Source organism: Lutjanus erythropterus, chromosome 23, assembly GCF_056507025.1.
Source record: "Lutjanus erythropterus isolate fLutEry1 chromosome 23, fLutEry1.hap2, whole genome shotgun sequence".
In the NCBI taxonomy this organism is placed as follows: Eukaryota; Metazoa; Chordata; class Actinopteri; order Lutjaniformes; family Lutjanidae; genus Lutjanus; species Lutjanus erythropterus.
The window spans coordinates 17,017,686-17,034,136 of record NC_139339.1 but is presented as its reverse complement, the minus strand read 5'-3'; the positions used below and the strand labels follow the sequence as shown (position 1 = coordinate 17,034,136).

Sequence of the window (16,451 nt, the reverse complement as noted above, 5' to 3'; positions counted from 1 at the left end):
ACATTGTAGCTCAACTCTTTGAGTGTTGAAAAGTAAATTGTGGCTTAATGAACCCCTGAGGCTCCCTGTGCTTTACAACCAAAACCTGTTCTGCTTTGGAAAACCATGTCATGTCACTCAGACAGGAGAAAGCATTTGCAAGGAGGAAAGTGTTCAGGACCAGAAACTTGTCTGGTGACGATAATTACCTCACGTAATACCATTTCTTTCACAGTTTAGTGTGGGAGCTCAGAACAGAAGAAAAGATCCAGATTAAGAAGAAGCAGCTACAGGTAAGTGAAGACCATTTTGTAAAGAGTTGATATGCACTAAAATGTCTTTGTCTTGTATGATTGAGTTTGATACTTTAAACAGCAATATTTGATGTCAGCTGCAAAGGTGTGTGCTTTAGTGAGATATTAATAGTTCATTCTTGCAGCAAGGATCTTCATTTTAAGAGACGTCACTACAGCAGCAAATCAGAAAATTTGCAGCTGACTACTCTTAAATCTAATCAGCTGCATTAAGGTGTTCTCAGATCCTTTACATGATTTAAAGCAGAAACACCACAGTCATAAAAGTCTCAAAAGAATCATGTAGAATGGCTCCTTTCAGTGTTTATACTGTTTATTTTTTATTTATTAATTACTTTACATTTTCAGAGTTACCAAGTTATCATGGTCTGGTGAAAAAAAAAGCTCCACTGAGTGAAAATTTCACAATTTTTGTCTTTAAATCAATCAGTTAATAAATTGTGCTCAGCAAAGGAAGGAACTGCTGATCAAACTAATAAACCTAACCTCAACCATAAAACAATCAATCTGCATCTCTTTTGATAATCGATTAATAATTTTCCATTGCCACGTTTGAAGAAAAAATGTCTAAATTCTCTGATTTCAGCTTCTCAAATGTGAATATTTTCTGGTTTCTTTAACTCCTCTCCCTCTCTATATTTTAGCTGTGGACAAAACAAGACATTTCATGATGTCATCTTGGACTTTTATAAACATTTTTTTGCCATTTTTCTGACATTTAATGGACCAAACAACTAATCAATTAATTAAGAAAATAATAGACTGATGAATAAATGTTGAAAATAATCATTAATTGTGGTCAGGTGTGTGTACGTGTGTGTGTGTACACATTTTTTCTAGGAGTTATTCTGTTATTATCACTGATGAACACTTGAGCAAAATGAACTTAAACATTCTTGAGTAAAGTACAAGTACCTCAAATTGTGCTTAATTATAGTGTCTGAGTAAATGGAACCACATTCCACCTCTACCTGGAGCTTTGTACACCTTAATGACAGCTGTTAGATAGCATCACATTTAGAAATGTCAGCTTGTTTCTATTTTTGTACACTCTGTTTAGTGTCTGAGGAAAGGTAATTGTGTTTGTGTTGCAGGAAAACAGAACAGTGTGAAGAAAGCTGATGGGACATGGAGTGGAGACTGTCTGTCCTCCTGTTTCTCACAGGTAAATGTTTTCAGAACACTGACAGCTTTATTTATTGGTATTTGTAACATCAAACATACCAAATAGCCAGTTTGGACTTGAAATGTATTTATTCAATATAATAAATTCAAAAACTATATTATATGAATGGACATTTGTTGATTTTAAGATATAGTTTCAAATTGTTGGACAAATTAGGCTGCGGTCGTGGCTGGTAATGGCTGACTTCAGACTGATAGCAGTGTCCTCCATCCACAGGTCTGCGCTCTCTTGCCCACTGCCAGTATCACTTCATCGGTACCACCCTGCCCTGGCTGAAGGCCCAGACGTACTGCAGGGAGCGGTACACTGACCTGGCCACCGTCTTCAACATAGAGGACATGAACCGGGTGGTGAACACAGCTCAGGACTCCACTGGAGGCTTTACGAAGAAGGCGTGGATCGGGCTACACGATAACCTCACCAGTTGGAGGTGGTCGTTCTCAGACAGCAGTTACTATGGAGACAAAAAGGGTGACTACAGGAACTGGGATTTTAGTCAGCCGGACAACTTCCTTGGCAACCAGATGTGTGCGAAGATGTGGAGCAGAGGAATGTGGGATGACTCACCGTGCTCCCTGAGAAACCCCTTCATCTGCTACGATGGTCTCAGTTCAGATTTTATAAATTAATTTATGTATTATATTATATATTTACAAATGGTTTTGACTTGGTTGCACCAACAAAGATGAATTTAATCTAGACTTAGCAAAACCATGTTTAAAATGACTAAACCCAGATTTAACATTAAGCAGAGCTCTGCACAATTAAAAGTGATCTCAGTTTAGTTTAGCAAATTCATTGGTGTAATTACCTAGAATTTAATAAATATGGAGATGCTATCTTCCCCAAATAAAAAAAAATTTGTTATCACTTCACACTGATGGACGTTAAAGTACAATCTTTGAAGGTATTTCTCTGATCTCTTTTCTCTTTTCTTCTTTAGGGACGGCCGGCACCAGTCAGAGGTTCATTTTTGTCGAACAGGATTTGAGCTGGTCTGACGCTCGGCGGTACTGCAGGGAACGTCACACAGACCTCGCCAGTGTTAGAGATGAGAAAGAGAACCGGGAAATACAACAGTTGGCTAAAAACAGGAGTGTCTGGATTGGTCTCTACAGGTGTGGAACCTGACATCACTTTGTTTGAGGGACCATGCATTTACCCCCCCAAAAATACATTACAGATTAACTGACATCCAATAAGTTTTCATAAATCAAACATGATCTGAGGTTCTACAAAATATTTAATGCCAGGCCTTTGCTTCTCTGTGCAGGACACGGGAATGGTCAGACCAAAGTACCTCCACCTACCGCTACTGGAAGCAAGGCCAGCCTGATAATGTCGGAGGGAAGCAGCACTGCACTGCCACTGATCTGGGCAATGCAGGCCTGTGGTCAGATGAAGAGTGCAGCAGAGAGCTCGCTTTTATCTGCCACGGGGAAAAAGGTGAGTTTGTTAAAAAAGCCTCAGTGGCTATCACTGCTTGGTCTGAACAAACCATGCAAATTTGTGTATAGATTGTCTTTTATTACATTTAAAGGCTTGTGTTACTCTTGATACTCTACAGAATACACTGCCAACAGTACCCATAGAGATATTGCTCCCCTGAGTAATTCCAGTGAAAAATCTTCATAGCAATGCTTGTTTTTCTTTTTTTTCTACACTGGTGACAAAACTCCAGTCATGCCAGTTTTGTCCACCACCACCACAGTGACCCCAAACAAAATAACCACTGTCAAGGGAGACTCAGCCTCACTGGTGCATCGAACAACATCCATTCCTGGTGAGAGACACAGGTTTAATGCATGTCAGTTGATAATTGATCAGAGTAGGGACCCCTATCAAACACCACATGTGAAATGAACCTATGAAAAAGGAGCAGTTGTTATATTATTTACTGTTGCTTTACTGTTACGATTATTTTTCAAGTTTTCTGACAAAATTCACCACAAATGATCTCATTCCACCATCACCACAGTGATGGCAAATAAAAGAACCACCACTGAGACTGAATCAACCACCGGTCGTGTCGGTACTTCATCTGCACAGCCTTTAACCCCGGAGGTGCATCAGACATCACCCATTTCTGGTGAGAGACATGAGACACTTTTTAATTCTTCACTAACTTCAGTTATCAGTAAAACAGCTAAAATGTGAATCATTTTGCAGACCAAACTACCCACAAGTCACCTCATTCCACCATCACCAAAGTGACCCTAAATAAAAGAACAACCACTGAGATAGAGTCAACCACTGGTCATCTGAGTACCGAGATGACATCATTTGAGCAGCTTTCAACTCCAGAAGTGGACCAAACAAGACCCATTACCAGTGAGTTTAACTACTTTTTTTCTTTGGTGGCGGTAATTTCATCCCTCGCCACCACAGTGACATACAGAGATCAATTATCAGTGTCTCAATTTTGCAAAAGTAACTCCAAACAGCTCATCTACCACCACGGTGACCCCTCGAACAAAAACCACCACCACTGAGATAAAATCAACCAGTGGTCATTTGAGTACAGAGATGACCTCATCTCAGCAGCCTTCAACCCGACTTGTGGAGCAAACAAGACCCATCACTGGTGAGTTCAATTCTATTTTTATTAGTGGTAGTTCATGTTACATCCTGTCAATGTCATGTCTGCATTTTGCAGATGAAACTCGTCTGTTTACCAGCAAAATAACCACCACTGACAGAGACTCAACCAGTACAGACGCTTCATCTCAGCTGTATTCAACTCCAAAGGTGGATCAAACAAAAAACGTGCCCGGTAATGGAAATTACGATTTTGATCATAATGCCAGAAAATGCTCACCATTCACATCTACCTAGACTTTTTCTTCTATTCATCTCTGGTGATGTTGAAAATTTCTCTTCCGTTAATTTTATGGCTCCGGGATTTTAGTTCTGCCAGAAGTAAACCCAACTGCAGAAACCTTTTAATAAAGTCAATGCATTTCACATTGTTTGTTCTTAGTGTCATATGTGGTTAACCTGCAAGTGAAATTCAACTCTAAGATACAACTGAGTGAGGACGACATCAACAAGCTGGTGTTACTACAGGTGAGATACACGTGCAAAACACTGAATGTCCATTTTCATTATTCATTCAAATAAATTTGTGAACAAAAGTATAAAGATGACATCTAGTTTACCCGAAAATGAAAATTCGGTCACTATCTTCTCAGTCTCTTGCCGACTGAAGGTCAGGTCTATTTTTTTTAGTCCATAAAACACTGCTGGAGTTTCACAGGAAAACAGCGTTACAGAAGTGAAAGGTGACCATGTCACATATTAGGCGATTAAATTCCCCTCTCTAAAGAGAGTTCAGGGGTCAGGATCAGTTACAAAACGCCACCTGAACATCAATAAAAATTGCTTGATTAAATCTTTTTGCTTTCTCAGTTTCACAAATTTCTGATGGAAATGGGACTTCCTACGAACATCAAGGTGGGCTTGAAGAGGCCGCTGAAATAAACCGAGCGATTGAGACAGAGGGAAAAATGGAGGACCACTGAAGAGATGAAAAAGAGAGAGGCTGAAGTCCTGAAGACCATACCAAGCATCTCCCTTGTGGTCTTGTTTGTAAAAATCCCTCAGCCAAATATAAAAATCAACCACCGACAGCTTACATCAGTGTGTCAAAGTCTGTCTGTGTCAAAATGAAATGGTGGTGCTTCTGATTGTTTTATGAGGTTTACAGTTTTTATATGGTTCACATCATATGATCCATTACAATTCCAAATCATATTTGAGTTACATAAAAAAAAAATCCACGGGGTGGAACCGGAGTGCATTTTCAGTCTTTCATGCCAGTAGCTCTGAGCACCTTTATATATTTTCACTGTCAGCAATATAATTCAGGTAGTAAATGTTTAAACTGTTCAAAAGAGTTGATTTCTTGTGGCAGTGAAGATGGATTTAGCTTAATTTCATTACAGAGTCAACCTGTGTGGACACTCCATAGTACATTTTCGATTTCAGTACAACCTCAATTCCAAAAATGTTGTTACATCGTGTAAAACTTAGATAAAAAACTGACAATTATTTGCAAATCTGACAAGATATTTAATTTTCAAACTGACGAACTTCGTTCTTTTGTAAATACACGCTCATTCTGAATTTGATTCCTGCAACATGGACAAGGGCAAAAAAAGACCAGGAAAGTTGCTTAAAACGCACCTGTCTGAAACATAGCACAGGTAAACAGTGTAACTGAAAACAGGTGATATCTTTGTAATATATTCAACTGAATATAGGCCAAAAAGAATTAGCAATTCATTGCATTCAGTTTTTATTTACATTTTACACAATGTCCTAACTCTATTAGAATCAGGGTTGTAGAATCAGTTTCACTCTGTTAGACAGAAAAATGACCATTTAGTTGAACAAATCACTTTGTTTTTTGTATTGTGACAGTTTGACTTGGCCAAATGAGGTCAATAAAAGAAGGCATGTGCTGGGATGTGGTTGTTTTACAAGGTAGTGCTCAGCCATAAATATGCAGCCCAAAGAGACAAAGTTTGTCACTCAACAGCTTTCTCCTGGTAACAACAGGTCAACACCTAAAAAGGTAAGAATCAGTCTACATTCTTCATCTTCATTATACCTGTTAGACACAAAGGTAACTGATAGCGTAGAGAAGAATGAAACACTTGCAAAAGAAATCTATTTTGCCAGTTTGATGATTAATCAAATAAAAAAACAAACAAACAAACATGAATACAAAATTGCATTCATTAATAATCCAGGACTCTGACGGGATCTATTTCCAGGTCTGAATAAGTATGAAAGAAAGAAAAGAGAATGGAAAATATTTGTATTTCCAGACTATTTCCTGTTTTCTGTTTTCTACAATACAAAGTCAGAATTTCTAAAACTGAGTGTTTTCCGTGGTGTTAGCCAGTGCAACAAAAAATATTTACCCCTGTGTGAGGGAGTGGGTGTGGGCCAAAGCTATGTGTCATCAAAATTTAGGCAAGATGCAAACCTGCTGAACACCTCTGCCAAAAACTGTCTTAGCACTGTAAAAAATACCAACATCTGAGATCAATTTAGTTTAAAAGAAAAACTTTTAATTGCAGATAAAATAACATTATGCAGTTGCTTCCGTGGGTGTGTGTATGCATGTTCAAGGGACCTGCAATTTTTATTTTTATTTTTAAAACCCTAAACAAAACATTTTTTTATGCCTGCATGCCAGTGACAGCTGTGGCCAGAGGTCATATGTTTTCAGGTCATCCCTTTCTCAGAAATACTTGGAGGGAATTTGTTCAAACTTGATGCAAGTGTCCACTTGGATTTGAGGATAAAGTGATTAAATGTTGGTGGTCAAAGATCACGATATCAGTCCACTGTACTTCTCTGAAAAATAATGTTTCTCACTGGAAACACACTGGAATCACATTTGTCAATATAATCATAAAATGACACTTAACTTTTATTATATTCCTTCAAAGTTAAAGGTTGATATAGTGGTAAATTCTATATTAAATTCCTCCAAAATCTTCACTACTAGATTATATAAATCTGGATGTAAACTGTAACTTGGTTGGTGGAGAATTGTGAGGCAGCCATTCTATTTATGACTGTTCTGTATCATACAATCATTGACAGCTGACTTCTCTTCTTAACCGCCCACTAGGGGCCACAAGTGACCAACAACTGCTTCAGTTTGAAGTCATGTGTCATTTAGGGACGACATACGTGGAGGTCAGATTAATCTTGGTAGAGTGGGAAATCTCTGGTGGTTGCATCTGGCTGTTGTGGTGACATTGCAGTAGGTGCCTCATCATCTGCTGCCTACCATGGAGCTGCACTCTCCTGAGTAATGCCTTCCAGTTTTTACTTTCCCTCCTCCAAAAATATGGTCCGAAAAGTCTACGTTTGGAAATTTGAGTCTGGAAAAGTATGGAATTTTTGAAATGGAAGATGTGTAGGAACACTGACATAACCTCTCCAGCATGTTCTGGGGTCTCCTAAAGGAAGCTTTCTTTCTTCATTCTTTCCCGGCCTTTAATCAAGTTATTTTTGTTACCTAAACCTAATCCACTGTGAGACTCAGGATGTCTTGTGCTATGTGTGCCCACTGTCCTCCACGACTGGCTTTGTATGACAAGTGTGAACATAAGCCAGGCAGCAACTGTGTTTCTCAATAAATTAGTCATGGACAGTGTTGGTGTACATGATGATCTTTGAGTCGCAAGACTAAATCGGGACATCTCTCTCTCCTCCAACAGGTCGGCAAAACTAGTCAGACCACCTCATCATGGAGAACAATACCTATCATGTCAGGAGCTTGTCATTCAACTGGGAAACGGCCCGCGCCATTGCAGCAGGTGTTGCAGGAAACCCTTATTTGGCTGTAGGAATTACCCTGGGCTACGTCCTGCTGGGACTTGCCAGCTTCACCTGGGCTTTCTGGTCCCAGCGCAGCAAGCTCAGAGTTTTTAAAAGAAAGCATCATCTTGTACTTCTCGTGTCGGCATGGCAGCCTCAAGGGTATTCAAAACACCCACAACGGTCTTTTCTTCCTGCTCTTCATGGATGTTGTGAATGCAATCACAGCTATCATCTTGGCCCTTGAGCTCGCTGCATCCACCTGTGGCCCTGCACTCACCTGTGTCTACATCTTCACTGCGTGGCTCCTGTCAAGAATCACTGGAATGCTTATACATGTCGTGAGCGCCATGGGGACCGTCCTGTTCCTGTGCTACCCACAAAAAGGAACTGCACTGCGCTATAATACCACGATGTGGGCTGTGATGAGCGTCTTTGTCATTATCTACTTTTTCTTCAACCAGGATATCATAATCGTGGTGGGAGGTGGGATCTTTGGTGTGCTGTTTGTGATCAAAGTAAATTGTAGATGGTGTACTCCTGTGTCCCCCTCTGCTGCTGCTGGGAGGACAGCGATTGTGTCGGTCACCATGTTCACATTCTTATTTGCCTACGTCCCTGTGTTTGTTCTTCAGTGCCTAATGTTCAATTCAGATAGAAGATATGAGGAGAAAAAAGATGAGTATCTCGTCATTTATGTGAATGTTCTTTTTTGCACAAACTTTCAACTCTTTATGGATGGACTCCTCTGTTTTTTTATCCTGAAGCTCTCTACTGAAGAGGAACAACAGGAAGCACTGGGTTTTGAAAATTCTATGATCGATGGTGTTTCTGAAATTGTAATTTCATAATGTGCAAAATTTGAATTATGTATGTAGCACCATGAAATTTGTTTCTTTTTTTTCACAACTGCAAATAATAGATTCCTGTTTTCAAAGACAAAATCGGTAACTGTGAATATTAGCATAGCATTCGCATTGCCAACCTTTGAGATTTGTTGGTTTTATTTCTTGCATTCTGATGAGTTTTAATGAATTAAAATAGTACAATAATAAGTACACATTGTTTGACAAATAGATGACGTATAACTGACACTAATTAGCTGGAAAATACAATGTGACCACAGCATTTAGCCTTACCTGGTCCAATTTCATGCTTAATACAGTATCACAGAAAACAAATATTGTAGTCTCGCTCGTCATTGCTGTCCTGTGAAAAACCACTTATCTCCAGATCTGGCGACGTTGAATTTTTCGATGAAACTGAAGGAGGAGGTGTTCTGTCCTGAGCTGTCCTGCACCTGATTTTTTAATGTCCATCTGTCTCCACCTTGTCAAGGGTCATTAATTTACTCGGTGATAGAAAATGGGTCCCATTAGCACAAAGGTTTAAACCACTGTTCTAGCAGTACCTGGCAATGCAGAAATAAAATGGAGGGGACTGAAATGTCCTTCATTTTGCTCACAGCATGGAGAAATTACTTTTATATCCTGTTGTAAGTGTAACTGTAATTACTACACGCATAAGTAAATTGTTTATATTTAAGTAATAATATTTTTTACAGCATTATTGAGCTACTTGTAAATTATTATTTCATTGTCATTTATAGTACCTTGTATATTGTTTCATTTGTATGTTCATGTGCAGTGTTTAAGTGGAGTATTCCCTTGGTTGAGTTAATTGGTTCCTACCTGCCCTTGTTTTTGTAGGGACAGGTATGGGTGATACACACAGAGAGTGCCTCGTGCTTAACAGTGTAGAGATGTCGCCGTACCCCTAAGTTAGAGTGTGTTTTGTGCTGTCGTGCCGTGTTGGTGAGAATTAAATGAGAGAAAGAAAGAAATACTGCAGCCCGCTTATTACCCACAGCCCGGAAGAACTGGAGAACACCAACAAACAAGAAGAGAGGGTTACATAAGCAATAAAACACACAGAGGGACTTCACTGATACAGCTTTATTTGATCTGGTATGACCGGTTGCTGTTGGGTAATGTTTAACCTGAACATAAGATAGATATTTCTGAGTAACTCGCATTATTGAGTTACTTTACTGATTTCACTGTTACACTACCTTTTAGCACATCACAGACATTAGATAACATACTCTTTGGTTTAATTGTTCAAAACTCTTGTTTAATTGTTATAGTTTTAGTAGTTAATTTTGTATGAGAGTACATCATTGTGCAATACAGCTTCAAATTTTATGGCTTAATAAAGACGGCACATCTAACATGCTGGCAGCTCTGCCCCTTCTGTCCCGTACGTGACAAAAGCAAAGATGGGCAGGTGTAAAGTGCAGCAGGTATAAATCCAAGTTAAGCAACAGAGAGAGCTTTACATTTTCAGCTTTTCTCCTCCTGGGATTCAGACTACACAGGTAAGACGAAATACCAAATTAAAAAAAACCTTTGTTTTGAAACTTATCTTTATCCTTGTATCTGTTAGGATATTTTTTCATCTACCTCTTCTGCTTAATCTTCTGCCTAATTAATTGTCTTGCGTTCGAAAGTGGCTGTGAATGTTCAGTTTCATTTGGCTACAAATAGGCAGCAATAAATTTAGGTTTAATCATGGTATTTTTCTGTGTTAAGGATCACTGAATGAAAATAAAAATAAATGCACCCCACAAACAGCTCATGAGAAATAATTTTCAACCAGAGTGTCTCCTCTTCACCACAATAACAGCAGCCATCTTTGCACAACACTGGGACGATGAGCACCTTCCTCTCACAGCAACAGCCACAGTCACCAGAAATTATTTTCAGGCTTTGTAAATCACAGTGTGTGTGATAAATTAACCTATTCACATTTTCTCCTCCCAATATTTTGCACATTAAGGTAAAAACACCCCATATTGCATATTCATGAAGGCAAATGCCCTAAATGGACAGTGTGTGCTGTCTACAATGCAATTCTCAGTGCGCACTGTTAGTAGGTCAGTTTGCACATTTGTTTGTGGGTGATATAAAGTTTGCACACGTTTTTACACATGTAAAACTTTAGTAAATCAGGCCCCTTGACCTTGGGGTCTAAAGTCAAAAGTCTTTAATGATGTGAATCTCTCAAGTCATCTGTAATTAATCAGCAAAGTAACTTTGGCCTTTGACCACCACAGTGGTGGACAAAGTCCTCAACCCCAGTACTTGAGTCAAAGTATAGATACTCCTGGTCAAATATTACTAAACTACAAGTTAAAGGTGCTCAGTCAAAACTTTACTTGAGTTAAAGTCAGAAGTTTCCAAAAAAAACCCCAAATACTCAAGTAAAGTACAGTTACTCAAAAAGTGTACTTAAGTACAGTACTAAAGTAAATGTACTTCTTTGCTGTCCACAACTGAAATCTGGTTAGTTCAACTTTGCTATTTTTACTTTTGATTGGTGATGATTGTGATGATTTTTTTTTTTTTAATTGACTTTCTTTTTTCTTTGTTAGAAGAAAACAAGCAAGAAATAAAGAATGAATGAGTCTCCAGCTCTTGATGGTGTGGGTCACCTCAACATGGACACCAGTCACCTCTCCAGCATCACTCAGCGGTTGAATGCAGGCGTCCTTGCCAGTGACCGAGTCTTCATCAGAAACGAGCCAGCTCTTGCTGTTCTCCTGACTGGCCTGTGCATTGGTCTACTTCTGTTACTTCTTTTCTTGCTCGCCGCGTGCTGCAAATGTTTTGACACCCGAAACCTCACAGTGTTCAAGGTATCTCTGGTCTTTACTGGCCTCCTCCAGTCACTGTCCACACCCGTGATAGCGATGAATCTGATGAGTTCCACCTGCCTTTTAAGATATTGTGATAAGTTCTATGCTGTGTGGCACTCGTCCAGACAATGCGGAACGCTCCTCCACCTCTTGGTGGTGCTGGAATTCATCATCTGGAGGCGGTCGCGGGAGAACTCAAAAATTCTGCCGCTCTATTGGTCCCTGCCCGTCGTCCTCACGTTGGATCTCATCTGCATACTTTTCTTTGAGGTTATCAAAGCGTCTGTGGCTTTGGGCGCCATGGCCATGACTCTGACTTTGGTTTTGTGTGTTCAAGCCTGCTGCTCCTTAAAAAGTTTGGACAAACACTCAAGAAAGGTTGTTCTGACAGGCTTGCTCACCTTTGCTCTAATTTGCTGTCCTGTTTTTGTGATTGAGTGCATGATCATTAATAATGAATACGTTTCTCGATCGATCTATGAGATTTTTCTGTGTTCAACAAACCTGCGTCTGATAACAGATGGATATCTTTACTGGCTGACCTGCAGGGATGACCTAGTAGAAGCTCCAGAGCAGATAGAGGTTGGGCAGGTGAACACCGATTTTTTCAGACAGGCTCAAATTGAACAGGATGAGGTTTCTTCATCAGGAAAGTGACACTTGTGACTTGTAGTCATTCTCAGAAATGCGACTTCAAAGTTATTTTTCTGTAAATAAGAACCAGTAAACTACTCTATACTGGGCTGCACCAACAAGGATTTATTTTTAAACCCGCTTAAATCATGGTTTAACTTTAAATTAAGGGAAAGACTCAACCCAGTTGATTTTTATGATGCGTCTCTTCATTCTCTCTGTTAAAATAGTCTTTTGCTGTCAGACAGTCTCTTTTTTCCTTACTATGCTGTTAGTGCATTTTTAAATGTTCTATTATTTGGCTATATTACTCCATTAATTCAATCAACATGATTTTTTTTCTAAGAAGCCATCACGTTTAATCTAACTAGCCAGGCCAACTAAGTTTTCAGCTTGCTCAGTTTATGTAATGTTATGGTAACTTTTAGCTAGCTAGTAAACAATGTAACATTTCATTAATTTTTATCTAACAGTGTAATGATTTTTAGATTAAGCGAGCTAACAATGTAATGTTTTGTATTGATTTCAAATTGGGTAAGTAAGCATATTCATAGTATTCATGGTTTATCAATAAACCTGGATTTACTGCACAGAGATTCGTTTTGCTGCTTAATTTTGGATCTGGATTGATTCATTTTAAACCTAGTTCTGCTAAATTCTGGTTAGAACTAATCTAAGATTAAATTAATCTTTGTTGGTACAACCCAGTCTGAGTCAAAGGAAATTATGCTTGCTTAACATCAGTGTCTAATGATGATGATTTTAATATGAAAGAAACAGTCCAAGAGATAAACAGCTTATAATGATATGTCAGATATCTTGATTATATCCCCATTCCTGTTTGCTGAAATTAGTTACATAAATCAATTTTAATTAGATACAATTCTCAGTTTATCATTATTTCATACAGTACAAGTCTTCTTTTCCTGTTTATGTGTTTGTCTTGTGCTTTTATCATGTCAAAGGCACCTTTTGTTGCAAAAGACATCTCATCTCTGCACCAGTGATCTTCTAAAACTGAGATCTGAACAGTCGACCTGACCTGAACACTAAAAACTAATCTACAAAAATTTTGACAAAATGCTTAAATTTCAAATTGCATGTATAAATGTTTTCATTTAATAAATGTAAAATTTATCAAGCCAAAACTGATTTTCTTCTTCTTCTACTACTCCAACAATTAGGCTGACCTTTTGTGGCAGCAGAGACAATTTCTAGTCCCAGTGGAGTCAGCCAGCCAACTTGAGCTAACCTTAATGTTTTCCAGAGATTGTGGGATTTCCAAAAGTAAATAAATATCATACATACAAACTCAAAACTATTTTGCAAGCTCAATCTTGCTGTAACTAAGATATCTGATAAAAACACAGATTTAGCTACAACGCCCGCAAACTTCACATGTATTTTTTAGCTAGCAGCGCCTGTCACGATCATCACTTGTAAACTCAGAGCTTGCAAAAAACTTCATGATGTTCTGAATACGACATTTCAGTTTTTCTCAACTGGAAATTTTTTAACTCACCAGTAGACAAAACAAAACAAAACAAACTAAACTAAACAACACACTCAATAGTCTGAGCCTGGTTTGGTTGCCCACTAATGGCAGCAAAGTAATCTGGCCCAGAGCTGAAGCTGAGCAGCTGAACAGAGGGAAACCAGAAAGCATTTAAAAAAATATTTAAAATATGATTGCGTGTCACCCAAGTCAGTGAATAGAGTAAATAAAGGGATTTTAATCTCGTGGTTTACAAACGCTTGGATTTCACCACACAAAGATAGAGATACTAAGTAGAGGTTTAGCATAAAACATTGTAAATTCAGGTGAATGAGTCTCTATTAGAATATATTTGACAATGAGCACTGTTCTGTTGCATTGCACCATTAGATCTTTTTTTTTTTTTTTTTGCCACTTTAGAAGCTTAATAATTCATTTGTACAATCGTGTCACGCTTCATGTGGATAGTCAGGCGGATCAAAATTTTGCCTCTGAAGTATTAGTAATTTCATGCCATTTATTTATGTTGTTGGTGTGTAAAGGCCTTAAACTGTGAAAAGGGAGTGAGCTGTGAGACAAAACAAACAAAAAGCTCGCATGGTCTTTTCAAAACAAAGTTGTAGTTTTGACTGGTCCCCCCCATGCTCAGACAAATATTAACCGACAGTAACCAAATGTCCTGTCTAGACATCATGCACACATTATTAGTGGTCTACTGCAAACCAAAATATATATGTAGACCATCATATCTACGTGTTTAACCCCAACACTAAACTTAACCCGAATATAATGCACAATGATCCTGCAATATTGCCACGAGGGCTCGCTTTTAAACTGGATTTGTGTTTTAGACTCAACCAAGCAGCGCCAGCATGAAGCTGCCCCAGTATGTCCTTTTACTCTGTTACAAGTTTGTAATTTAAAGAACACAATGACAAACAGCAGTGAGTGCATAAATGAACAGCGTCCTGACTCACCATGTCGACTTACCCTTTTACACAGACGTTGATCCGTCTGTTACAGAAGTGAATCCTAGATTTGTGACTTTGTATGTCTTGTTTGAACAAGACAGCTCAACAGCAAATAACATCAGGCACAGTAACAACATATACGACTTCATTTAAAGCTTTAAAAAACTTTTTTCCATTTTAACTTTGATGATTCTCTGTCTGTCTCTCTCAAACACACACAAAAACTCTCACATATTGTTTTAGTCTATATAGCATGTTATTATGAAATTCTGGACATAGCCATTGTAACATTTTTTAGTCCACTGCTGGAGTTTCACAGGAACACATTATTGCAGAATCTCCCAAACAATGAAAGTGAAAGGTGACTAAAATGTGGAAAAACAGCAGAATAAAAACATAAAATGTCTCCATACTGTTTGACAGGTGTAATCCAAGTCTCCTGAAGCCCCGACATGCCAAGCTGACAAAAGAAATGTTATTTACACCATGTTTTAGCCTGAATCTTCACTCCTTAACTTGGAGCCATGTTTACATGCACATGTCCACTGTCTGAGCTTGTTGTGTGTCTTGTGACAGTGTGCAAATGGCAAGTGAGGACTATAGAAGACTTGGATTACACCAGATGAACAGTATGGAGGCATTTTATGTTTTTTTTTTTTTCATTTGAACACTGGACACCGTTCATTTACATTGTTTGGGTGATTTTTCCCCTCTTATACACTTAATTGGTCCCGGCAGCACTCAAATTTATTTTTCATTTATTTATTTAAATTTGGGTTTAAGCATCTCCATATTGATTAAAATTAGTCTTTGTTGGTACAACCCAGTTTGAAACTCTAAAACTAGTCAATGGTTCTCACTAAGATGGACGTGCGCTAACAAAAATACACAACCACTTACTTTTGGTCATTAACCATTTAGTACCCAAACAAGGAAGGAGATGTTTGAGTAAATTTTCTTCCAGGTGAGGACACAGACAGAAGAGGTGAGACCACATTTACAAAAGTAGCAACTTTTTGTGTACTTTTGTTATTTACAAAAATAATTGAAAATTAGATTTTTGATTCATATAAATTATCTGTGGAATTTGTCTCATTACTGCAGGAAAGTTGAAGAAACTGCTTCTCTTTGGTTTGTGTTGCAATTTTGATAATGAGCTTGTAAAAATAATGAAAAAAAGTATTTATTTAGAAAATTCATACATATGTATTTTGGCCCATGTGTTTTTTTTTTGTTTTTTTTTGACAGTGGATTTGACTTGTAATTCACAGGGACATTTTTTATGATCGTGGATGTCACACACCAGACAGGTAAGAAAACCGCTATTACCATACTATTACTACTACTACTACTACTACTACTACTACTACTACTACTAATTACTGTCATTTTACATGTATTTGTTTGTATTTTAAGAATGTAAAAGTACACAGAAATATAAATTAATAAGATTTAATTTGAAATTACAATTAATAATTATTAAATAATTATTGATAATTAAATAAATAATATGTATATTGCTGCTCTTGCTGCCCCCTTATGTACCCTACCAAATGTATGCACATATTCACAGGTAAATTCAGTATCTCTTTTTCCTTTAACCTTTTAAACCTTTTAATTGAGGGTCAGGTTTATTTTATTAGTCTCCAAAACGTGTATGTATGCATGTGTACATGAACGTGGCTCCAAGCTGAGGCTGTACAGGTGGGGATGCACAGGACAACTACTGTAGGGCTGTGGCCTCCTGCCTACATAGAGTGTGATGCAGGAGACAGTCTGGCTGACTGGATGCACACTGCAGGTGTAAATCCTGCTGTTGGCCACAGTATCATGG

The 16,451-nt window shown here is 38.2% G+C and overlaps 2 protein-coding genes across 3 annotated transcripts; both read left to right on the top strand.

Moving 5' to 3' along the window:
* Nucleotides 1-1,421: 1,421 nt before the first annotated feature.
* Nucleotides 1,422-5,028, top strand: LOC146305943 (C-type mannose receptor 2-like). Its single transcript, XM_084713166.1, has 8 exons — nt 1,422-1,458; nt 1,696-2,082; nt 2,423-2,597; nt 2,753-2,925; nt 3,161-3,262; nt 4,136-4,252; nt 4,460-4,545; nt 4,888-5,028. Exons 1-8 carry the CDS (start codon nt 1,422-1,424, stop codon nt 4,957-4,959), a joined length of 1,149 nt encoding a protein of 382 aa, XP_084569292.1. The 3' UTR covers nt 4,960-5,028.
* A 2,608-nt stretch (nt 5,029-7,636) lies between these two features.
* Nucleotides 7,637-12,364, top strand: LOC146305942 (uncharacterized). 2 transcript variants are annotated; one of them, XM_084713022.1, is made up of 2 exons: nt 7,637-10,198; nt 11,258-12,364. In XM_084713022.1, the coding sequence occupies exon 2, from the start codon at nt 11,279-11,281 to the stop codon at nt 12,173-12,175; it is 897 nt and encodes a 298-aa protein (XP_084569148.1). In that variant the 5' UTR covers nt 7,637-10,198; nt 11,258-11,278; the 3' UTR covers nt 12,176-12,364. The 2 variants fall into 2 exon arrangements, with proteins under 2 accessions (XP_084569148.1, XP_084569147.1); XM_084713021.1 differs by having other exon boundaries at nt 7,641-10,198; nt 11,255-12,364.
* The last annotated feature ends 4,087 nt before the right edge of the window (nt 12,365-16,451 follow it).

Coding starts and splice junctions, on each gene's coding strand:
- LOC146305943 (XM_084713166.1), top strand. CDS start 1,422: ATGGAGTGGAGACTGTCTGTCCTCCTGTTTCTCACAG. Junction 1,459..1,695: donor TGTCCTCCTGTTTCTCACAG/GTAAATGTTTTC, acceptor CTCCATCCACAG/GTCTGCGCTCTCTTGCCCAC. Junction 2,598..2,752: donor GTCTGGATTGGTCTCTACAG/GTGTGGAACCTG, acceptor TTCTCTGTGCAG/GACACGGGAATGGTCAGACC.
- LOC146305942 (XM_084713022.1), top strand. CDS start 11,279: ATGAATGAGTCTCCAGCTCTTGATGGTGTGGGTCACCTCAACATGGAC.